This window comes from Culex quinquefasciatus, chromosome 1 (genome assembly GCF_015732765.1).
Source record: "Culex quinquefasciatus strain JHB chromosome 1, VPISU_Cqui_1.0_pri_paternal, whole genome shotgun sequence".
NCBI classification, from domain to species: Eukaryota; Metazoa; Arthropoda; class Insecta; order Diptera; family Culicidae; genus Culex; species Culex quinquefasciatus.
Window position 1 is genome coordinate 36711100 of NC_051861.1, and position 25017 is coordinate 36736116.

General features: G+C 35.8%; 1 protein-coding gene across 1 annotated transcript in view; it reads left to right on the forward strand.

Annotated features, from left to right (window-relative positions):
* LOC6047770 (protein O-mannosyl-transferase 2) overlaps positions 1 to 25017 on the forward strand; it is a 62984-nt gene that overhangs the window by 24946 nt on the left and 13021 nt on the right. The window contains exons 7-8 of the mRNA XM_038260366.1: positions 6553 to 6718; positions 6784 to 6924. Of these exons, the coding sequence (XP_038116294.1) occupies positions 6553 to 6718; positions 6784 to 6924 (307 nt within the window). The remainder of the gene's footprint in view (positions 1 to 6552; positions 6719 to 6783; positions 6925 to 25017) is intronic.

Genomic DNA, 25017 nt, shown 5'->3' on the forward strand with positions numbered 1-25017 from the left:
CCGGTAAAGTTGTAGGTATGGATGAGGACTACAAGAGAAATATATGATACAAGAGCAATTCTCTCAGATTCGGTCATTCGTTTTTTTTTTGTATTTTTTAATCCGACTGAAACTTTTTTGGTGCCTTCGGTATGCCAAAAGAAGTCATTTTGCATCATTAGTTTGTCCATATAGGGGAGTTTGGGGTAATATGGACACCCCTTTAAAAATCACGTTTTCTTCGGATATAAAGTGAATCGGCAATTTAAGTGGGAAGGCTAGTACTAGTAATGGCCTAGGAGTATGGACAAACCAAAAAAGTTGCAATAGGTTAAATAGTTTTGGTGTAATATGTAAAAGTTTCCAAAGGCCGGTTGGCACTGCCTTAAATTCTTATATTTGAAGGTTAGGAAATAAGGTTTTGCAGGGGTTATATGGCAAAAAAGTGGACCTTTTATGTTTAAGAGGGTTGCTTGGACGATGCCTGAGATATGTACGTATAAAAATTGTGCATTTTATCCTCAATAATTGCAATTTATGATATAATATGCTATGAGGGTAATTTGGACATGGCTTGTGGGGTAATTTGGACATACCTGAAAGTCCTGTCCTGTCCTGTCAGGCAACAAAAAAGTAACTTTCATGGTTGGATGAGTTTTTAAAGCGATTTAGATAAATTTAGAGGGATTTCATATGTCAAAACAATCAAAAAGGAATGTGAGCAATGAGAACTTTCACAAAACCCCTATTTTTCAATTTAGATAAATTTATTCCAATATTCGAATTGATGAAAATCTGATTACTGTACATTTGGCGTTCAACAACACTCTAATGTTGATTGCTTTAATTAATTTCTTTGACATTTCTAATTTCTATGCTGGTTTACAAAAATATTTAAATTAAAAGGGCTACAGAATGTAAAATTAAAAATATATATATATTTTTAGGCTAATAAATTCCTTAATCACTAAAAACTATACTTGTGCCTAATCCAGAATCAATGTTTAAATCATTTCACTATTAATGGTTAAATTATGTAAACTCGACAGAACTATTTGTTATCTTCCTAATTAATTATGATTCTATAACAAAATCATTATTCAAACCTTTGATGAAATATTGTGAGCAAAACAACACTTCAAAATATAAAGCAATTACAAAACCTGGTTGAAGGATAAAAACATGCTCAAAAAATCAAATGTTAAACTTATTCTTCAACATGTGTCCAAATTACCCCTCAAAAGGTGTTCATATTACCCCACAAGGCATGTCCAAATTACCCCACAAGGCATGTCCAAATTACCCCATAGGGGTGTTCATATCACCCCCACACAAAAATGTGGGGGTAATTTGGACACCTTTTAATTTTTGCGATAAAAATGGGTTTTTCATCAAAATTTATCGAAATAAATGACATTTTTCCATCAAATATGGTCTCTTTTATACAAATATACATTCTATTAAAATATCCATACAGCCCGTGATAAAGCAATTTCCTTAGGGTGTCCAAATTACCCCACACTCCCCTAATTTTCCATACAAATTTGGCAGCTGGCCATACAAAAATGATGTATGAAAATTCAAAAATCTGTATCTTTTGAAGAATTTTTTTGATCGATTTGGTGTCTTCGGCAAAGTTGTAGGTATAGATATGGACTACACTGAAAAAAAATGATGCAAGGTAAAAAAAAATTGGTGATTTTTTATTTAACATTTTGTCACTAAAACTTGGTTTGCAAAAAAAACACTATTTTCAATATTACGCCCTTTAAAAATGTTAGTCTTTGTTTAAATTTTTGAAAATACTTTTTTCGAAAAGATCGGAAAATTTCACGACTGTTTCATATTTTATTATTGAAAATCGGACCATTAGTTGAGATATCGACATTGGAAAATCTCTGGGGAAAATGGTGTGTTGTTTGGGTGAGACTTAGAAAACATCAATTTTCCTGTTTTTAAACCTTTGCATGGCAATATCTCAGCAACTCAGGGTCGTATAAATAAAGTTCAAAAATGCAAAATATAGAGAATTTTCTCAGCTTTTCAAAAATATATTTTTCAAAAGTGGGCAAACATGTGCACTAATTTAATAAAATGGAAAACTGCGACTATTTTCAAAAAAGTCACCTAAATATGGATTTAACTTGAAAACGGTGCACTTTATCAAAATTTCACTAAAGTAATTTTTGATTGCAAATTTGATTTCACATCGAAAAATGAAGTTGAAAAATTTTTGCGACCAATTTTTCGATTTTTTGAAAAAAATCAGTTATGATTCAAAAATTCATAACTCGCTCAATGATTTTTTGCACAACCTGGAAATTTCTGAAAAGTTGGCATTTGATGTCCTTTAACATTCCAACGCCCAAGGCTCCAAAAAAGTTGGACCGGTAACTTCAACTCGCTGGTTCTCGGGCATAACTCAACCAATCAAGATGATTCTTCTTTCCAGTGATTTGTTAGGATGTCTAGATGATTCTAGAACTTTGAAGAACTTAATTTGACCAAATCTGTAATTTTTGCGATCAAAAACATCGTTCCAACTTTTTTTTTCGCGTGTAAAAAAAAAATCGCCGAAAATTCCGCGGAGGCAGTCGTTTTAAAAAAGGTGGAACGATGTTTTTGGTCGCAGAAATTACAGATTTGTTCAAATCAAGTTCTGCAAAATTTTAGGATCATCTAGACATTCTTACAAATCACTGGAAACAAGAATCGTCCCGATTGGTTGAGTTATGCCCGAGAACGGGCGTGTTGAAGTTACCGTTTCAACTTTTTTGGGAGGCTTGGGCGTCCGTGTAAGTTGGACATGCGTTGGGCGTTCCAGTGTTAAAACATATCAAAAAATAAAAAAAAATAAAAATAGTGTTTTTTTGCATCTCAAGTTTTAGTGACAAAAAGTTAAATAAAAAATCACCAATTTTTTTTTACCGTGCATCATTTTTTTTTCAGTGTAGTCCATATCCATACCTACAACTTTGCCGAAGACACCAAATCGATCAAAAAATTTCTTCAAAAGATACAGATTTTTGAATTTTCATACATCATATTTTTGTGGCCAGCTGCCAAATTTGTATGGAAAATTATATGGACAAACTAATGATGCAAGATGGCTTCTTCGGGCATACCGAAGGTACCAAAAAAATTTCAGTCGGATTAAAAAAATCAAAAATAAAAATTTAAGAAAAAAGACCGATTTCGTAGAGAATTGCTCGCAAGTCAAAATTTTTTGGTGAGTTTAATTTCACCGTATGACACTTAAACTGGATTTTCAAAAAAATAAAATCACTATTTTATTTTTTTTTTATTTTTGATATGTTTTAAAAGACATCCAATGCCAACTTTTCAGAAATTTCCAGAATAGGCAAAAAATCTTTGTCCGAGTTATGAATTTTTCGATCAATACTGATTTAAAAAAAAATCGAAATATAGGTCGCAAAAATTTTACAACTTTATTTTTCGATTTAAAATCGAATTCGCAATCAAAAAGTACAATACTGGAGTTTTTTTGAAAAGGTCCAATAAACCAAATTTTCAGTTTTTGCTTTTTGGGTGTTTTTTGATACCCCAGACTCAACGCGGTTTCAAAAACACCCAAAAAGCAAAAACTGGAAATTGGGTTTATTGGACCTTTTCAAAAAAAAACTCCTGAATAGTAATATTCGTGTTAATCATTCAGTCATTCCATAAATTGAGTAAGGGCTCGAACCTCACTTGCTTAAGAAAAAGATGAAGATTCAAAACAATGAACAGTGAAGGAAACATACCTACGAAAGAGTCAATAGTAAAGGTAAGAGAGTGATTTATGTAGCAGATGTAGAAATAAACAATAGTTAATAAATAGAGGTAACAATCGAGCTTAGATTGTGTTAAGGACAACTTATAGGGCCGATGAATTTATTCAAATAGATATATAAAGAAAAGGCAAATGATAAATAGAATTGACCTTTCTACCAAATTAAGGGAAAACTGACAGTTTTTTACAGCAGCAAGAGTTAATAAAATCAAAACCAAATTGTGAACAGTAAACAGAAGAATCAGTGAATAAGTTTGAATCAGTTGAGCAAAATAAAAACAGTAGATAAATGGTAGATAAAAATGCAAAGAATAAAAACCCCGTTCTGTGATGTTTTAGGTACATTCTCATCAGTTGAATCAACATACTGCCAATCAAAACAATACCGTCTACAATAACAAATTACTTCCCTTTCCCACATTGTCAGCCGTCTCGACTCTGACCCGCGGTGGTCAAAGGTTTACGAGCCGTTTCCACAGGCCACCAGCTAGGTTACACTTTGTCATCATGATGACTAAACCAAACCAACGTGGAGGTAAGAAAATAGGACACTTGCACGGAAACAAAGCTATACTGTTTTGATCAAGATAATTCGGATGCTCTAACAGGACTATGGACGCAGTCAGTTTGTCAACCGAAAAGCACGCAAAAAGGTCATTGCCATTGCATGCTCTTAGGTTTCAATCCTTGGCCTGCTGTGAGCTAAAAATGAGAAAGTTGATTACAAAAATGTCAAGAGTGTTGTATTCCCCTTCCCCCTTGAAATCCATAAACTTAAGCCATCAATCCGTGCCCTGATGCTCACAGCGGAAAAAAAGCAATCTGTTGCAACTGTTGTGGGTAAATTTCAGAAATAACAAATCTTTCACTTTGCCCTGGAGTCTGCGATCAGCAGAGAAGCGAGTCAGACGTGCGTCCCTCACAAACCAAAAAAGTGCTAAAAAGTGCAAAAAATGCCTCACGGCAAGAAAAAGAGACGGTCCTCACCAGCAGGATCGGCAGATTTGAAGAAGCTAAAGAATGCCGAAGCGCTACCTGCAAAGCCAGGCAGTTTGAGCAAAGACGCTTAAAAATTGTCTGGAAACCAGTTCGCTACCCTCCCTGTGGACGTGAGCGAGAAGGAAGAATTTGAACGACTGGAAAAGTTGCCACCCATTTTTGTGAAAACATCGTCATCGGACTCGGTGCGAAAGTGGCTGACCGGGTTTATCAAATCTGGTGCTTTACGAGCTTCCATTCGCTTGTGTGCTGATGGACTCAAAATTCTGCTACCTACCAGAAAGGATTACAACTACGTTCGGGATTTCCTGAACAACACAAAGATTGAATACTACAGCCATGACGATCCAAGTAAACGCCCCATGAAACAGGTCCTCCGAGGCCTGTACGACATGGATGTGAGTGTGCTGAAAGAAGAGCTCAAAACTCTTAAGTTGAACGTAATCGAAGTCTTCAAGATGACGAGACACAACAAGGACATCAAGTATCGTGATCAACTGTACCTGGTTCATCTCGAGAAAGGATCGACAACGCCGTCTGAGCTGAAGGCAGTTCGGGCAATTTTCAACATCATCGTGTCTTGGGAACGTTATCGTCCAGTGCACCGTGACGTGACACAATGTTCGAACTGCTTGCAGTTTGGACATGGTGGAAAGAACTGTTTCATCAAGAGTCGTTGTGTAACCTGCGGAGGTGAGCACAAAACACAAGCTTGCGAAACAATCAACGAGAACATCGAAGCGAAATGCTTCAATTGCGGCGGCGACCATTCGACCAAGAATCGAAGCTGCCCAAAACGTGCTGAGTTTGTGAAAATTCGGCAGCAAGCGACGACGAGGCACCAACCAAATCGACGCAAAACATCACGAACTTTCACGGACGTGGATTTTCCTGCTTTGGCGTCACCTGGAGCGGGATCTGTTCGAGTGGTTCCAAATCTGCAGCCATTGCCGTTGAATCAGCGGCAAAAAGTTATACAACACCTCCTGGCTTCAGCCAGCAACCGAGGGAAAACCAACCAGCATCAACGGATGAAGGCAGTAGTGACCTGTTTTCACCACAAGAACTTATGATCATTTTCATCGAGATGACAACAACACTGCGTGGTTGCAAAACTCGTGCGGAACAAGTAAGAACGCTTGGAGGATTTATCTTAAAATACAGTTCGTAGTTTACTCGTTCTAATGATTTTGAATATTTCAATGAATTTGCTTTTTTTAGTTTTAAGTTAGGATTAGTTGTTAAAGTGATTTTTTTTTCTTTTGTACCCAAATGTATTCGATTCAATGCAAAAATGTAAAACAATTTGAAGTAAATAAATGAATGTGAACAGTTAATAAGAAAACGAAAAATAAAACAAAGATGAAGAGCATTTAGCCATACCACTTAGAATGTAAATGAAATGTAATTATTATAAGAAAGTTCAATAAAGACATATTTAATTTCAAAAAAAAAAAATTTCACTTTGCCTTGTAACACAGTTCCGGCTTGTGCTTTCATTCACAACATCAGCGGGCAGTGGGAGAAAAAGCACTTCATATCTCTGAATGAACAACAAGCGCCGCGTTCCGCGTCCGCCGGAGAGTTTTTGCGCTGCAAATTGAACCAAAATGGAAAAGTTTCAGCGCAATTCATTTGAATACTTTGAGTTCCAATTTGCGCTCGTTTTCCCACCTCCAAAAGTTGAAACGATGCGAGGGGTGGGGGATTGGCGAAAAGAAGCAAATATTTCCTCCTAAATAAACCTCCAAAAATGCGATTTCATCTTCCTTTTTTTTCAGGGTCAATTCTTCTCCGGTTCAGAGCATCGCGTCTATCTGCTGGGCAATCCCGTCATCTGGTGGAGCAATCTGGCCTTTCTGGCGCTGTTTGTAGTGGTCTTCCTGGTGGAGGTCGTCAAGCAGCAGAGGGCTGGGGATCAATCCGAGACCGGTAATGGGGAAAATGGTGAGTTTGTAATGTTTAAGCTTGGAAGCAACTAGAGTTGAACAATTTTAATGGTTGATTCGCAGACTTCAAGTGGCGATCTCTGAGGGCTTCTTTGTGGCTTTTTGGCGGTTGGATTTTGCACTATTTGCCATTTTATGCCATGGGACGAGTTCTGTACTTCCACCACTACTTTCCGGCACTGGTGTTTAACTCAATGCTAGCAGGTAAGTAATATTTGCTATTTATCTGCTAAAAGTTTATCAACTGAACTACAACCGAACTGAAAGTAAACTGATACTGTACGGAAACAGTGGCAGAAACTGCCACAGAAACTGGCTCTTAAAATGCCACTGATTATGTCACTGAAATTGTCACTAAAATTGCGGCTTAGACTAGGATTGAAATTTTTACTAGAACTGCGACTTGAACTGGCCTTCAACTTGCACTGCAACTCCCTCTTAAACTGCACCTAAAATTGCAACTGAAATTGTCTCATGAACTTAACCAAAACTGTCCATGAACTGCGACTGAACTGCCACTTAAACTGCCACTGGAACTGCTATCTGAACTGTCACTGAAACTACCATAGAAACCGAACTGAAATTGTGTCTTCAACTGTAAGTGCCTCAAAAGCAGGCACTGCAACTGCTTCTACAACTGCCACTGAGACTGTCTCCTAAAATGCCACTGAAACTACATCCTAAGCTACCTCTTAAACTGTCACTAGAACTGTGATTGAACTGTCACCAAATCTGGACAGAAACTGCTACTCAAAATGAACAGAATGTTCCACTAAAATCTCTTGCCCCTTATACTTACTATGCATTTTAAACTGCCTCTGGAACTGCCATCAGATCTGAAACTGGCATAGAAACTGCCACTGAAACTGTCAATGAAACTATCACTGAAACTGCCACTGACGCTTGCATTGGAATAAAATGCCGTTAAAACAACAACTGTAACTGACACTAAAACTGGTTCTAAAACATGCTCCTAAAATTACAACTCAAACTGAATTATAAATGCCACTTGAGTTGACAACTGCCTTTTAAACTGCCTTGAATACTGCCACTGAAACTATGACTGAAACTGCCCTTAAACTGCCTCTGCAACTTTCAATGAAACAGCTACCAAACTGCCGCTCAACTTGAACGGAAACTGCTATTGAAATTGAACAGAAACTGCCTTCAGTGATTCTAAAACTGACACTGTGACTACATCTTTGATAAAAGCCTTAAACTTACACGAAAACAGCCTCTTGAACTGCCCTTAAACTGCTTGAACTGTCATAGAAAATAATGCTGATACTGCCACAGAAACTGCCTTTCAACTGTCACTGCATCTACCTCTCAAACTGCAGACTCTACGACTAGAATTGCTAATAAAATGCCACTAAAGCTGTCACTTAAATATCTGACACTGAAATTGCGTCAAAAACTACCACTTAAACCAGGGGCCCCCCAACCTTTTGGCCCTGCGGGCCAGATCTGATTTTTCTAAAGCAGAGGCGGGCCGGAACTAATATTGGTGAAGTAAAAAACAGTAAACATTTTTTTTATCATAAAATTTATTTTAATAGGTTAATTCAAGTAAACAAATACATAAACAAGTGTTGCAAATAAGATTCAAATAATTTGTTTTGAAGAAAGAAATATTTTACAAACAATTTAAAAAAAAAAATTAAAGACTTGAAATTAAAAAAAAAAGTGTATGCAAATAACGTCATGATTCGAAATCCGGACACTTAGTACCATATTATTTTTGTTATAGCTGGCAAAAAATCATGTAATAAGTTGGAAATGTAGAAATATCATCAGGATTTAGTATAAACAGTCAGATTCAAGAGAATGCATGCAAAATATGTCTTTTCTAACAAGTTTTCATCAGAATTTGAAAATTAAAATGACTTGTTGTGCTTCGAATTCCGGACACTGTTAAAAGCTGATTCGAAATCCGGACACTTTTGCTTCGAATTCCGGACACTCGGTTTTGCTAATGAATCGCACAAATTTGGACTGAAATGTTAGTGAATGGCATTCTTTAGGTCTCAAATATGCTGTTAACATCAAAACAATCGATATTTTATATAAAAATTTGCTAGAATTTAAGGAAATCAAAACCATAAATTTCTGCTTTGCCTTCCCGGTGCTTCGGACGCGTATGGAATATTTCAGTTGAAATGTTTCGCAATTTTGGTAAACTTTTAATTTTATTTTATTTTGTTGTTTTTGCATTAACTACAGCGTTCAAACGAACTTTAAATGAAAGTTGATGTTAGAATTCATCAAATAACACAGTTTTGACATTCATAATGGGAACTTATATCCAAATAATTGATAAAACAAAATGAAGTGTCCGGGTTTCGAAGCGTCCGGGAATTCGAAACATGACGTTATATATCTGATTCGTCATTCTTCAAATTTCTTAGAATTATTGAAGATTATGAAAAAATGCTATCTGATTTCTTAACTTCTATAGATTGTTTGTTAGGCATAATCCTAACAAACGTTCAATTAGCAAATTGTATGTCAAAAGCAAAATAAACAAATAAATGTTTTGTTATAATATCTGAAAAATTGATCTCAAGATATTTTTTTTGTTAAGACACTAAATTTATTTATTGAATATTTTATGAAGGGCCGGTCATAGAACTATTTCGAAAAGCCGTCGCGGGCCGGATGAAATGGCTTCACGGGCCGGATCCGGCCCGCGGGCCGGACGTTGGGCAGGCCTGACTTAAACTGTGACCAAAATTGCAAACCACCCTCAAAACTCTTGCCAAACCATTTCTCTAACTGAAATTGCAAATAAATCTGCCACTAGAACTGTGACTGAACTGACCCTAAGTCTAAACGGAAACTGCCTCTTAACATGACACTATTATTGAAACAGCCACAAAAGCTCCTATAAAAACGATCACTGAAACTGCACTAAAATTGCATTTCAGAAGGAGCTGGAACTGATTCATATTCTGCCTCTTAAACTGCGACTGGAAATGCGTTCTGGTCCCGAAAACTGCTACTGAATCTGTCGCTTGATGGAATACCCGCCGTCGAGCAGTTTTTGACAGTTCGCTCCATAAGAAATACATTGTAGAAAAAAGCCAAAAACTGCTCGACTACGTTTGCTCCATTCGCTTCTGAAGCATCTCCTTTAACTGTTACTGAAGCTTCAACGGGAGCACTTCCATTCGAGCGATTTTTGCTTTTTTCTACAATGTCTTATGGAGCGAACTGTCAAAAACTGCTCGACTGCGGGTGCTCACGGTGGGTAAGAAGGGATTATTATGCAACTAGCATGCACAAATCGTAAAAGATGAACGATCCTTTTAAACTGCCACGAAAACTGCCACAAAAACTGCCTCCTCAACTGTCACTGAAACTGTAACCAAAACTTCTCACTGAAACTCTGCCTTTAAAACTGCCATTGAAACTGCCACATAAGCTGCCTCTTTAACTGTCATAGGAACTGCCATAGAAACCCATAAAAACTGACAATGAAGCTATCATCAAAACTACAACTTAAAACTGCCATTTTAACTGCCGCTGAATATTTTTTTAAAACTGTCACTTAAATTGTGGTTAAAACTTGCCCTCAACTGGTTGATCAAGTTATACTAAAGTTGCTTTATTTTAAATTCTTCAATAATATGAAAACAGCTTTAACTTAAAGCTTTCTTCCTAACAAAATCCACTAATGTCAAGCAAAAGCAAATCAAATAAATTTCCAAATCCCTTCAATTCCATCATCAAAAAAACTCCAAAAACAAACAAAAGAAATCCCTCCCTTTTCGCCAAATTCACAGCTCGTAAAGCCGCGCTCAATTAGTGGCTCAAGGAGCGCTCCTTCTCTCCAGCAGGAGAACTCATCACTCCCTTAACCCAGAGAAGGCTTCCGCCCATCTGTCGACTCGTGTTCGTTTTCTTTTTTTCCCCCCTCGGAAGTCTAAGGTCGAAGATTCCCCTCCGACCTCTCAGCACTTTACAACCAATTCGGGGCCAGTCAATTTGAGAGTGGCGGGAGGGAAAAAAACGAGGAAAAAATTAGCGCAACGTGTCGGGAATTTCCAATTAAATTTTTATGGTTTACCTTTCAGGGTTGCCCCCACACGAACTGGTTTCGAGACTGGCGAGGCATTTGAGAAGGGTGTATTATTTCTTACATTATGATTTTAAATATTTTTTTTAAATTAAAAAAAATTGTTTTAAACGATTTTTAATGAAAATTTTGCGTTAAATCAACATTTCAGCAATTTTCAAAACTATTCAAGAAATGAATACCAAAGTCAGTGATTTTTTGGTTGGAGAAAAGAGGAGGAAATCAGCTCAACGAAGAGAAATGTTTTCCTGCGAAATCGAGCATTTCCGGGAAGTTTAGTTTGATTGGAGGTGGGAGAAAAAACCCACTGGCGGCCTGTTTCTACAACGACCCACCAGCGTCAGAGTTGGGGAGAAAGAATCGTCGTGTATGGAATGGCAGGAAATATTTACCATCGAAATGGGCCGCAGCAAGGTATGAAATTGGGTTTGAAATTGCACAGTTGAAAAATTTAAACAAAATTTCGTGATGTTTAAAGAAAACTTGTATTTATGCCAGCAACATGAATTTAAAAAAAAAATATATTGCAAAAAAAAAAATTTTAATTTTTTGAGCGGAAATCATCTTTATCATTAGGGTTAGTGAAATTTCACGATTTTGCGGACAGCGTGAAATCCGCGAAATTTGTCTTTTTCCGCGAAATCCCGTGAAATTTTATGTTTGCGTGAAAATGTAACGATTTTTCTCAAAATATTGTATCAAACTCAAATAGGAATAAAAATAATCGTAAGAACTACTGTAGAATCAAGCGAGTGAATAACCTCGTTCAATTACTAATATAGGGTTATTAAATTTTGACAATATATGTTCGCCGACGGTATAAAACTCTTGAAATTTATCATTTTTTTCAAACATTTATTTTTTTCAAATAGCATCATAATAAATATTTCAACAATTGAATTTGAAAAGCTTGATTCGAACCATTTGAAGAATTGTTCAGGTTTTTCAGTATTTTAGAAACTAACTAAATTTATTAAAATACTACTCTTTTACTTGAAAGGTATTATCGTGGGCGTCAATAATTAGAGTCCAGGCACGCTGATATTACCGCAGAAGAATGGCCGCATGACAGCCGCAGAACAAATTTTCGGCTCTTGTCAAAGGTTGCCTTGAATTTTCAGCTGGCTTTTTGAAAAATATTGAAAACAAATCAACTTGACAGCCAAATCAGCGCGGAATTTCAGTTCAACTTGCCGATTTTTACACCGCGGTAGTTCGGCGTCTTTAACCTCCTGTCACTCACAGAGAAGGAGAAATGCGATTTTATCTCGCAATAAGCAATATAATTTCAAAAGAAATTAAAATAATTCAGCTTTGTTATATTCTAAATGAAATAAAGAGTATTTTTTATCTTTGAACCTTTAAAAAAAATGTCTGGGTCCTGTTTAAATAATTTTAACGATATTTTATTATTTATTCGGGTGGTTGATTCTCTTGAAAGTTAAAAATAGCACCTTTTTTGTTTTCTGTTCTAATTTTGAATAAAAATTTCATTTTCGTTGCCAATTATGTAATTAATTTTTGCCTATTGATTTTAAATTAAGCTTTTGAAAAAGGAGATGAAAACCTGAAAAAATATTTTGAATTGACTAATTGTCGTGGAAAATTGAAACTATTTTACTCATTTTGGCTGGACAAGATTGTTGAATCTGATGTGATTGATATAAAATTCAACAAAATGTAAACTGATAAATCAGCGAAAACTTTTTAGCTTTATAAGTCGAATATTAAAAAAAAGCAGTTCAACAAATGATAATACGCATGCTTACATTTTGTTTCAAAATATAAAGAGAGCCCATCCATGAACCAGATGGAAACTTTTTTGAAAATAAGGATATTTTTTTTGTGCCAAGTTAAAATTTAGCGAGGATCGAAGCAAGCCACGCGCGCGTTTTGACGTTTTGAAAATTTGCTCCGCGAATTTTTCGTTTTTTTTTTTATTTTAACAATTATAGTTTTAAAGTGATATTTAAGGTGAAGCCGTTGATCATTTTCGAAGAAAATTGATCATCACTATAAAATATTCTGTATTAAATTCAATTTAACGAATTTCTTCACCAAAAGGAATGAGCATGTGCCGGTTGTTGCCTTGTTGAAGCCACTGAAAGAATTTTTGATCTAAATCAAATGTGCTTCAAAATTTATATAATATTGTGGCACAGTCATTGACGTCCTAGTTGGCAATCATTGATTAATGACGATTTCCATAACTTTACAAGGAATGGGATTATCGTTACCAAAAGGAATCAGCATATGTAAGGCACTATTCTAAGCAACTTGTTGAAGGAATTTTGTTAAAATATTGAAAGCAACGCAAAATTTATATCTTTGAACGAAAAATCATGACAATGATGGAAGTCTTCACGTTAAGTTAAAAATGTGAAATATCCGGAAAGCTCAGAATCGGATTGGAATTATAGATAATATGAGGCTGAGCGACGGAATTTCAAATTGGTGGCGGTGGTTTAGTTGCCGACAGTTGAGCGCCCTCGGCGTCTTTGGCGTTGGACGGCTCATCGATTTTTCAGCTCAAATTGTTTATGGGAATCATACCTAGTTTTTTTGTGTTCGGAACCCATCATAGGATCTAGAAAAGAGGAAATTTTGATTTCGTGTTTTTATTATCGAGGTTTCCAAGATTCGTATCGTATCGTAATCGTGGAGGCAGAATTTGAGTCAGAATGGGCGTTAAATGATTAGTGACATCAAATAGTTTAAAATTGTGTTATTGTGAAAAGTACAATTGTGTATTGTGGTTGAACAAGGTCGAGAAGAAAATTCATACACCATGGCCATGGCTGAATATCCGGCCCTGAATCGTGAAGGAAAAGCAGCAGCGGGTTTAAATTGCCCGGGCCCCATTAACATCGCATAGAAGTAATATCATCGCATTGCTGGCGCAATACATGCAAGGCGACTAAGGATGAGTTGGAGAGAAAAGCTGATATTTGGTGAGATCAATCCAAAACAAACGAAAAAGAAATCTTGTTAAATACGCGCTGGGTCATTGTCATTTGACGAGGATCCGGAAGTTCTGAATAACGTTTGGATCAAATTGTCTGCCTGTGTGGATCAATCGGACCGCGCACTGGACTCACAATCCAGAGGTCGCCGGTTCGAATCCCGGGGCGGACGCAAAAAATTCTAAGTGTAAATATAGGTATTCGGTGCCCTCTCCCCGTGCCCATACCTTCACACTTAGGAGACCCGGGAGGCGGAGTCTTGTCGCAAAAAGAACGATACACGCCTGTGGATCCGTTGACGAAACCGCAAGGTTTAAGAGGGCCACATTATAAGGTGTTACGTCGATTCCGTTTTTTTGATACAAACGTTCTTTAGGGCGGGGCTTGTCGGTTTAGCGGAGGTACCTCGCGCACGGCTAGCCTGCGTAGAAATGGGTCACCGAAGCTCGGCAGAGCTAACACCTTCCAAATGCCTATGCGAGTTATTTGCACGTATAGAATATAAATCTAAAATACATGGAAACAACTCAATTTGTAAGAAGCGACCGCGTGGTCCCGTTTGGTTGGTTGCACACACACACACACACAAGTTAAAATTTAACGAGGATTTTTTAAGTTTATTGAAGAATAATATTTAATGAAGCTAAAAAGTACTTTTTGTGATTTAAACATAAGCTTTTCAGAGTCACTTTAACATTTTTCATGTTCCGTGAAATTTGCGTGAAATTTGGTGTTTTGAAATAGAGGTCTCCGTGAAATTTTCTATTTTCGAGCGTGAAAAATCACTAAGCCTATTTATCATCATCATCTCGTTACAGGTTTACCTTTGCTCGTTCTTTTATTTTTTTTTGTTTCGAGGAAATTCTTCGCCATTCTTCTTTTTAAAGGAAGTATCCAAGAAACATGAATTGAGTCTGGGCATTCGATTTACCACCCCAGTTGGCGTTATTGGTTTGGAGTTGATTTTAGAAAGGTGATTCAAAGGAATTTTGTAAATATTTGCAGAGGGCTTGAGAAAGATTTGGAGAAATTCAAGATAATAATATTTAACAAGACTCAATTTAATGTGTCGCAAATTTTATTTTCAGAGGTCATCTTATACATTTTTTTCGAACACAAAATCGGCCAAAATTCTCTCTTTTTTTAAATCATCTTAGAAATAATTCTATAAAATTTTAAGGAATTGAGAGGTGAACAAAATTGATTTAGCATGATTCTTTTGTCAAAACCAAAAATGGACATGTTTCAAAATGTATTTCTCGATCAGAGTCTCGGCCCGAAACTTCAAACACGAACAAAAGCAGCGAACCGAAGATTGGCAATGACGTTTTGGAATTTTGACAGTTTGGAACGCATGAATTACCCTATTATCGGTTTCCCGCACGGGTGATGTGGAAATTGCACATGGCTGATGTTGGGAATTTTGCAACTTATTTTAATTTATGCTAAATTTCAAAATGTAAACACGAATCTACAGCGAATAGATGTGAAAATTAAAGATACACTAAAGGTACGATGATTTGATGTGCATTCTTGATCAGAATCTCGATAAAAGAGGTTGAATTGAAAAATAATAATAAAACAAATTCTGGTCTAGAATTAAACGAAATTTTGTCTGTGTTGTAAGACTTAATGTTATTGCACAATGGTTATAGATTTTTTTTACAAAAAAGAAATTTTTTCGGTTCGTCAACAAACAATCCCATGTTTGTAAACAAACTACGCCATTTTGCCAATGTTGTTTGGTAGCTCATATCAGGCCATCGCCGGGGCCCTGTTCTCGATGATATTCTCTAATAAGTGAGTGAGTGACAGAAGAGTGACTGAGTGAGTGAATGAGTTAGTGAGTGACTGAGTAGGTAAGTGAGTAAATGCGTGAGTGAATGAGTGAGTTAGTGAGTGAGCAGGCGAATGAGTGCGTGAGTGTGTAAGACAATGATTGAGAGTTTGGGTTAGTGAGTTTGAGAATGATTGTGTGGGTGAATGAATAATCGATTGAGGTAGCTAGTGAGTTAGTGAGTGAATTAGAGAATGATTGAGTGAGTGTGTGAGTAAGTGATTTTTCTTAAAGATGTTGAACCTTATAATATAGTGAGGAGGATATGGACCTACACAGATCTTCATAACCTTTTCTTTACCAAAATACACTGCCACTCCAACCATCTCCAACTAAGTACAATTTAATCTTCCGGTTCAGAAGTGCAGCATACCGTTCATGAAATACCTCCGATTACAAGTTCATAAAGGTGAATGAGCGAGAAGCTTTACTGTTCTCTCTCAACCTCCCCCCCCCCTTTCCCACCTTCATCGACAAACTTTTATCACCCAATTGAACATTATAATAACTCGATATGACTAACTTTATTATCATCCTACCATCTCGCCACCATCCAAACACCCGCCCGCACTCACTAGTCTTGAATGTGTGCGTCCTCTAGTGTTGGCATAGATGAAATTCCTGGCGTGTCTTCACGCGCTTATCTCAGCCCCAGTTTCCTCCAACCTACTGGCAGTGTTGCCCCCCCCCCCATTCCGGCCACAGCACAGCAGGAGATTCCAAGAAGACGCTTGGATCGGCTAGGAATCACGGTGCTTTAGTGAACTTTATTTTCGATTGAAAATTTGTAAGACATTTTTTTTTAAATTTGGTTTAGTTTTCCCAAAAATGTCTGCTGCTGAGAAATTTTGTAAGATGTTTAATTTATAATTTATTTTTTGCAATTCGGTCGTGAAACTACTCACTTTTCCTGTCATTCTTGCACGACGAAATAGCCTACTTTTCTGTACCAAAAATAACAGAATCGAATAGCAACACTTTTCAAAATAAATGCTGAAAAGTTCTACTTTTCAGCACTCAAATGGGTGCTGAAAAGTTGAATTTTTTAGCACTTGTGTCGAAAAGTAACACTTTTCAACATTTTTTTGATTTAAACGATTTATTGACAAAATACATGAAAATTTGACTTAAAATTTCACTCAGTGTGTGTTTTTTGGAATTGCAAAAAATGTTTTTTGCAATTCCGTCGTGAAACTACTTACCTTTCCTGTCATTCTTGAACGACGAAATAGCCTACTTTTCTGTACCAAAAATAACAGAATCGAATAGCAACACTTTTCAAAATAAATGCTGAAAAGTTCTACTTTTCAGCACTGAAATGGGTGCTGAAAAGTTGAACTTTTCAGCACTTGTTTCGAAAAGTAACAATTTTCAACATTTTTTTGATTTAAATGATTTATTGACAAAATACATGAAAATTCGACTTTAAATTTCACTCAATGGGTGTTTTTCGAAATTGCAAAAAATGTTGTATGGAACTCGTTGCAAAACTAGATTTTTTCAGCACTCGTCGTATTTATCCAACTCGGTGAACCTCGTTGGATAAATGTACGACTCGTGCTGAAAAAATCTTCTTTTTGCAACTTGTTGTATAAACTACTAGTATGGAACTCGTTACAAAACTTGATTTTTTCAGCACTCTTCGTATTTATCCAACTCGGTGAACCTCGTTGGATAAATTCTTTTTGCAACTTGTTGCATAAACTACTATTAATCATTTATTAATTTAAGGTAGTTCCAACTTCCAATCCAATAGAAGCTGGCCGGCAGCGAAATTATGGAAATGTATTCAATGATTCCAGAATGGCAAAGAACATTGCGTAGCTGGTCAGGTTTTAGCGAGTGACGGAACTCATAAAATTTACCTATTAAAAAAATCAAGATTTTCAAAAGTATCTTTGAAACCATGCTATAATATACAGAAATGAAATGCTATGGTTTCAACAAAAAAAAACATTGTATGAAAAATCTGCAAATTACTTCCGGTTGTGATTTATTTGTAAACATGTAATTTTCAAAGAAAACTGCTTTCTTCTAACACATTTAAGCACATAGGATTTCTTTTGCATCCTAAAACATCGCATCAAAGTAGGGATATTTACGAAAAAATAATTATTTTCTAATTAAACCGAATGACGAAATAATCATTTAACCCCAATGCACCCCCGAATCTTTTTTCGCAGTGTTCATTCGCTCGCGCCAACTCGCGATCTCCGGGCGATGAACTTTTCGCCCAATTTTGCCGCTGGCACTTTTCAATAAGAAGAGTAATATTGAAATATTTTTTTGATTATTTCAATCTTGCAACCATAGAGAATAAAAAAATAACAGAACATTTTAAAATTCAAAGATATAAGAAAAAACTTAATTATTTATTCTTGTACCAACAAAATTTTAGTTTTAAGCCCATTTCTAGCTCAAAACAAGATTTTTTTAGGTACTTTTTTTCGACCCTCTCCGATTTCAATGTAACTTTATGGAAATGTTATCCTACGCCTATATAAGCCATTTTTGTATATATGGAGCCACTTTCACTCGTTAGTGACATTTGAGAAGGGCGTAAGTGTTTTAAATATTTTTGTATTTCGTTATTTAAATATTGCTGTATCTCGAAGCCGTTGCATCGTATCAAAAAGTGGTCAAAAACAAACTTGTAGGAAATTTGACGGGCTTTCCGAAAAAATACACTGAAAGAAAAAAACACCCCACTTTTATGAGATTTTTTGATGTTTAAGTTTAAAAGTCAAATTTGAAGGTGAGCTCACGATTTTTCATCGTTAATTTTTTTTTAAATAGCCTGAGATGTTACAAAAAGACTCACGAAAAATACAGGATGGAGCAACTCACCAAAAAAATACAAAAATCATTTACTGAAACTGTTTTTTTTTAAAGTGCTCTAAACGTCCAAATTTTCAATAACCGAATACGAGAGTCGATTCTCCAGACAATTTTACATAAAAGTCTCTATTTTGACCATTGTCCTAAGTCCAATCCTTGTGAAGTTACAGCGGTTTTAAATTTTTTTGAAGATTTTTGGCAATTTCTCTATGACAGACTTGATTTTTCAGTCTTGGATATATTTTTACCGAAAAACTCGTCCAATTTCCCATTAGTTTGTCTTTGGTCACATTTCAATTGGATGTATAAGCTTACAGATATAAGCTTATTACATTGCTCATAACTGAAAACAATATTTTTTCAGTGTACTATAGTAACCTTACTATCCAGCTAAAATCATCAAAAAACGAGTTATTTTGAAAAGTGGTCTAAGACAAACTTATGGGAAATTGGACGAGCTTTCCGGTAAAAATATTTTCGAGACTGAAAAATGAAGTCTGTCATATGGAAATTGCCAAAAACCATCAAAAACCTATTTTTTTATTTTTAAAACCGCTGTAACATCACAAGGAATGGACTTAGGACAATGGTATTCGGTTTTTGAAAATTTGGACGTTTAGAGCACTTTTGAAAAAAAACAGGCATTCCATAAAATATATATATGTAAAGTTTTTAATCTGACTGAAACTTTTTTGGTGCCTTCGGTATGCCCAAAGAATTATCATTAGTTTTTCCATATCATTTTCCATACAAATTTGGCAGCTGTCCATACAAAAACGATGTATGAAAATTCAAAAATCTTTTGAAGGAATTTTTTGATCGATTTGGTGTCTTCTGCAAAGTTGTAGGTATGGATACGGACTATACTGGAAAAAAATGATACTCGGTAAAAAAAAATGATTTTTTATGTGACTTTTTGTCACTAAAACTTGATTTGCAAAATTTTTTAATTATTTTTGTGTTTTATATGTTTTAGAGGACATCAAATGCCAACTTTTCAGAAATTTCCAGGTTTTGCAAAAAATCGCGAGTTATGAATGTTTGAATCAATACCGATTTTTTTAAAAAATCGGAAAATTGGTCGCAAAAATTTTTCAACTTCATTTCTGATGTAAAATCAAATTTGCAATCAAAAAGTACTAAAGTGAAATTTTGATAAAGTGCACCGTTTTCAAGTTAAATCCAATTTTAGGTGACTTTTTTGAAAAAAGTCGCAGTTTTTAATTTTTTTTTTAGATTAGTGCACATGTTTGCCCTATTTTGAAAAAAAAACAAAAAATTGAAAAGCTGAGAAAATTCTCTATATTTTGCATTTTTGAATTTTGTTGATACGACCCTTATTTGCTGAGATATTGCCCTGCAAAGGTTTAAAAACAGGAAAATTGATGTTTTCTAAGTCCCACTAAAACAATACACCATTTTCTAATGTCGATATCTCAGCAACTAACGGTCCGACTTACAATGTTTAAATATGAAACATTCGTGAAATTTTCGGATCTCTTCGAAAAAAATATTTTCAAATCAACACTATCATTTTAAAAGGGCATAATATTAAATATTTGGCCAATCTAAACATTCTATAAGCCCAACTCGATCTTCAAATCTGCAAATAATTTTCTGATTCTGCTCCACCGTGCATTTATTACACAAAAAGAAGGAGCTTCCCTTCCGTTTAAGATGGTCAACTTGGCTTGTTTCAGCATATCTCAGCAGCAGCAGCAGCAGCCAAATGGCTCAATCACGCTGCTCTCTCGTCGTCGTCGTCGTCGTTCAAAGTCCATCCTGTGTGGTGGTCCTCTGTTCAGTATTTAGCGGTGAGCTTGGTCTAATTCCGATGCGATGATGGCAAATTTTATGCTCAAGAAAACCAGCCAGCGAAAAGACACCCTGTCTGTGCGTTGAGCGTACCGAGGAGCCAAGACTTGTTTCTTGGAAAGTGTGTGAAAAATAAATTTCCAAACATTCCAAACATTCCCCAACACGTTCCAACGTTATCCGAAGAGTGTCGGAGAGAGAGAGAACGGAAAGTTCAGCACTGAAAAGGTGAAAGCTCGTCTTCAGTGCCGGAGGTGGTGGCTCCTTTATCTTTATGAGTTTTGATGTGGTAGATTTTCCGACGACCGTCCTGTCCTGATAAAAGGGAAAAAACATTCTTCGAGAGGTGACAAAACTAAGATCCTCTGATGGCTGGCTGGCTGCTGATGAGAACGAGACGATGAGGCTTGGCTTAAGGGCGAACGAGGCACTACTTCCTAGTGGGTTCGGATGGCCACAGTGACAACGATGCGAACCTCTTGGTTGGGGTCTTGTTGGTTAGTCTTGTGACGGTTTGTGGGAGGGAAATGGTTGGAATTTCTAGGGGATCGTGGTTACTTTATCGGACACAACGTGAGTTGAGAAAAAACTGGCTGTATATTGTTATCGAAACAAATATTTGAATCACTGTACGAAACAGATATTTAAATATATACAAATTTTCATATTGGAGCAATTCCAGCTCAAATCAAGAATTTTTCTGATACTTTTGTACCCGACCCTCTCCGATTCCAATGAAACTTTGTAGACATGTTATCCTAGGCCTATATAAGCCATTTTTGTGCATATGGAGCAAATAGTACTCGAGAATAACATTTGAGAAGGGCGTAAGGTATTTAAATATTTTTGTATTCTGTAATTTAAAATTACTGTATCTCGAAGCCGTTGCGTCGTATCAAAAGTGGTCAAAGACAAACTTGTAGGAAATTGGACGGGCTTTCTGAAAAAAAAAAATACACTGAAACAAAAATACACGCCACATCTATGAGATTTTTTGATTTTTAAGTCTAAAACTTAAATTTGAAGGTGATGTCACGATTTTTTTTCGTTCAAAATTTTTGAGGAAATAGCCTAATATGTTACTAAAAGACTGACGAAAAATGCAGGATGGTATGTCTCTCCTAAAAAAATACAAAAATCATTTACTAAAACTGTTTTTTTTGAAAAGTGGTCTAAACGTCAAAATTTTTAAAAACCGGTAGTGGGAGTCGATTCTCCAGACAATTTTACATGAAAGTTTCCGTATTGACCATTGTCCTATGTCCAATCCTTGGGAAGATACAGCGGTTTTAAAAATAAAAATGTTGAAAAAAAACTGGATTTTTGGCGGTTTTTGACATTTTCTGACTTGGTTTTTCAGTCTCATAAATATTTTTAACGGAAAGCTCGTTCAATTTCCCATAAGTTTGCCTTTGACAGCATTTCAATTGGATGTAAGGGCTTACATATATAAGCTTAATTACATTGCTTATAACTGAAAATAGAATATTTTTTTCAGTGTGGTAGAAACCAGGATAGTAAATTTGATTATGTAAATATAAAAAAGATATAAATCAAAAAGCTGTCAAAGGCAAACTTATGAGAAATTGAACGAGCTTTCCGGTAAAAATATTTACGAGACTGAAAAACCAAGTCTGTCATATAGAAAATGCCAAAAACCACCGAAAATCCCGTTTATTCAACATTTTTATTTTTAAAACCGCTGCACAGTGGGCGAAATGGAACCCAAAATCGGACTTAATTGAACGCGGCTGATTCCCTGGTATGAAAAATAGTGTTTCTTATGTAAAAAAATCCGGGGAATCGATTGGTGATGGTTTCATCCACCGCACGAAACGGCAAAGAGTCCATTTTGCCCCAATTCCCCATTTTTTTACATTTTTTCTTTAAAATCGGTCTGTATTTAGAGCGGAAGCTTTATGCGGCCATCCAAAATGCACTTAACTTATGTGAAAATGTCCCAGGAATCCAGTAAAAATAACCACTTGCCCCGCAAAAATCATCTATGGTCCATTTAACCCCAATCTCGCTATAAAAGCATTTTAGGCCGTTTTCAAATGTTAGGTCAGATTTTAAAAATCTGAAAATATTTTTATCGTAAAGATCAGACAATTTTACATAAGCATGACGATTTGCACTTGATTGTTTGACACATTTATGTTGATGTAAAAATTAAATTGAATAAAAAGATTGAAGAATCAGTTTTGGGCCAATTTTCTCAAACGCAGAATAAACTGTCTTTTACATAATTTTTATTTTGATCAACATAAATGTGTTAAACTATCAAGTGCAAATCGTCATTCTTATGTAAAACTGTCTGAACTTTACGATAAAAATATTTTCAGATTTTTAAAATCTGACCTAACATTTGAAAACGGCCTAAAATGCTTTTATAGCGAGATTGGGGTTAAATGGACCATAGATGATTTTTGCGGGGCAAGTGGTTATTTTTACTGGATTCCTGGGACATTTTCACATAAGTTAAGTGCATTTTTAATGGCCGCATTAAGCCTCCGCTCTAAATACAGACAGATTTTCAAAAAAAAAAAATGTTAAAAATGGGGTATTTGGGCAAAACGGACCCTTTGCCGTTTCGTGCGGTGGATGAAACCATCACCAATCGATTTCCCGGATTTTTTTACATAAGAAACACTATTTTTCATACCAGGGAATCAGCCGCGTTCAATTAAGTCCGATTTTGGGTCCCATTTCGCCCACTGTGCGCTGTTTCTTCCCAAGGATTGGACATAGGACAATGGTCAATATGGAGACTTTTATGTAAAATTATCTGGGGAATCGATTCCCACTACCGGTTTTTAAAAATTTTGACGTTTAGACCACTTTTCAAAAAACAGTTTTAGTACATGATTTTTGTAATTTTTTAGGAGAGACATACCATCCTGCATTTTTCGACAGTCCTTTGGTAACATTTTAGGCTATTTCCTCAAAAATTTTGAGCGAAAAAAAAATCGTAACATCATCTTCAAATTTAAGTTTTAGACTTAAAAATCAAAAAATCTCATAGATGTGGCGTGTATTTTTGTTTCAGTGTATTTTTTTTTTCAGAAAGCCCGTCCAATTTCCTACAAGTTTGTCTTTGACCACTTTTTGATACGATGCAACGGCTTCGAGATACAGTAATTTTTAAATTGCAAAATACTAAAATATTTAAATATCTTACGCCCTTCTCAAATGTTATTCTCGAGTTCTATTGGCTCCATATACACAAAAATGACTTATATAGGCCTAGGATAACATGTCTACAAAGTTTCATTAAAATCGGAGAGGGTCGGGTACAAAAGTACCAGAAAAAATCCTGATTTGAGCTGGAATTGCTCATTGAGAAAGAATGTTCTTGAAGAATTCGGCTAGCTTTTAGATAATTCTCCGCCAACTCACACAGCAGATGCCCCGACCCCTCTTAGATTTGCGTGTAACTTTGTCCTTAGAGGTAACTGTTAACCCTGATCACGAATCCGTGTTTTTATATCTCGTGACGGAGGGGTTGTACGACTCCTTCCATTTATGAACATGCGAAAAAAGAAGTGATTTTTAGTAATTTGCAAACTGAAACTCTGTCATTTTCTGTAACTCAACTGTAGATTTTTTTGGAACATGTCATTTTAATGAAAAATTAATGTACTTTTCTAATCTACATTGACCCAGAAGGGTAATTTTTCATTCAAAACAAAAAATTTCTTTTTAAAATTTCGTGTTTTTTCTAACTTTGCAGGATTATTTTTAGAGTGTAACAATGTTCTAGAAAGTTGTAGAGCAGCGTCGGCGTGCCTTCCGAGCAACGATGCTATGGGAAGGTCTTTCTGGTTAACACACAAAATCACTCACACACAGTTATTTTGCTCCACTATAAACTTAACGATCCAAATTGTCAGTGCGTCTTTCGTTCATTATATAGAAATGGGTTTTTCACCGCAAAAAAAAACCTTAAAACACAATCCACCCGACGCCGTGCCCTCCGATCAATAATGATATAGGAAGGGCTTTGAAAATCACAAAAAAAATCACTTTTCACTCCGAATATTTTTTACGACCACGCGCTCCCTTTGTCAATTATGCACTCACAATGTTCTAGAAAGTTGTAGAGCAGACAATTAAAAAATAAACAGATGCATAAACATAAGGAGTTTGCTTGTAAACAAACTAAAGTTACTTTTTGCATTTCTCTTTATTTCGTCGTCCGTGTCTGTCGCGGGTGACCATGAACGGCCATCATCAACGACGTCCAACATTTTCGAAACTTTTTGCCTTTCTTACTAAAGAAAGGTGTAGGTTTTACTTTATGGCTGGACATCATTTTCATGTTCGACGATATGACGATTCAGCATAAATTTTAATCGGAAAATCGCTAAAAAAAATCACGCTGCATCGATTTCCGACGCTTTATCGATTCATCTTGACAGAACTTGTCTATCTCCAACCCTCGATTATTGAGAAAATAAATTCCGTGGAGATCGAGTGATGTTCGTATGTGGTAAAATTTTGCCAAATTTTGTGTCGCGTCGTTCTCAGCTCCCCTGAATCCGATTTTGATTCTTCTGAATGCAGATGAAAGCTAGTTTGCTGAACCGGGGCGAGTTGCCGCTCAAATTCCAAAAAATCCCACTGTTTTCGGATGTGATAAGACTTTCCAACGAATTACACAGTTTCCAAATGAAAATATGGTAAATTTTTTTCATTTTCATATCTTTTATTTGTATTCATAATATGGTTCTGGAGTTAGAGCCGTTTGATTAACCTACCGTAAG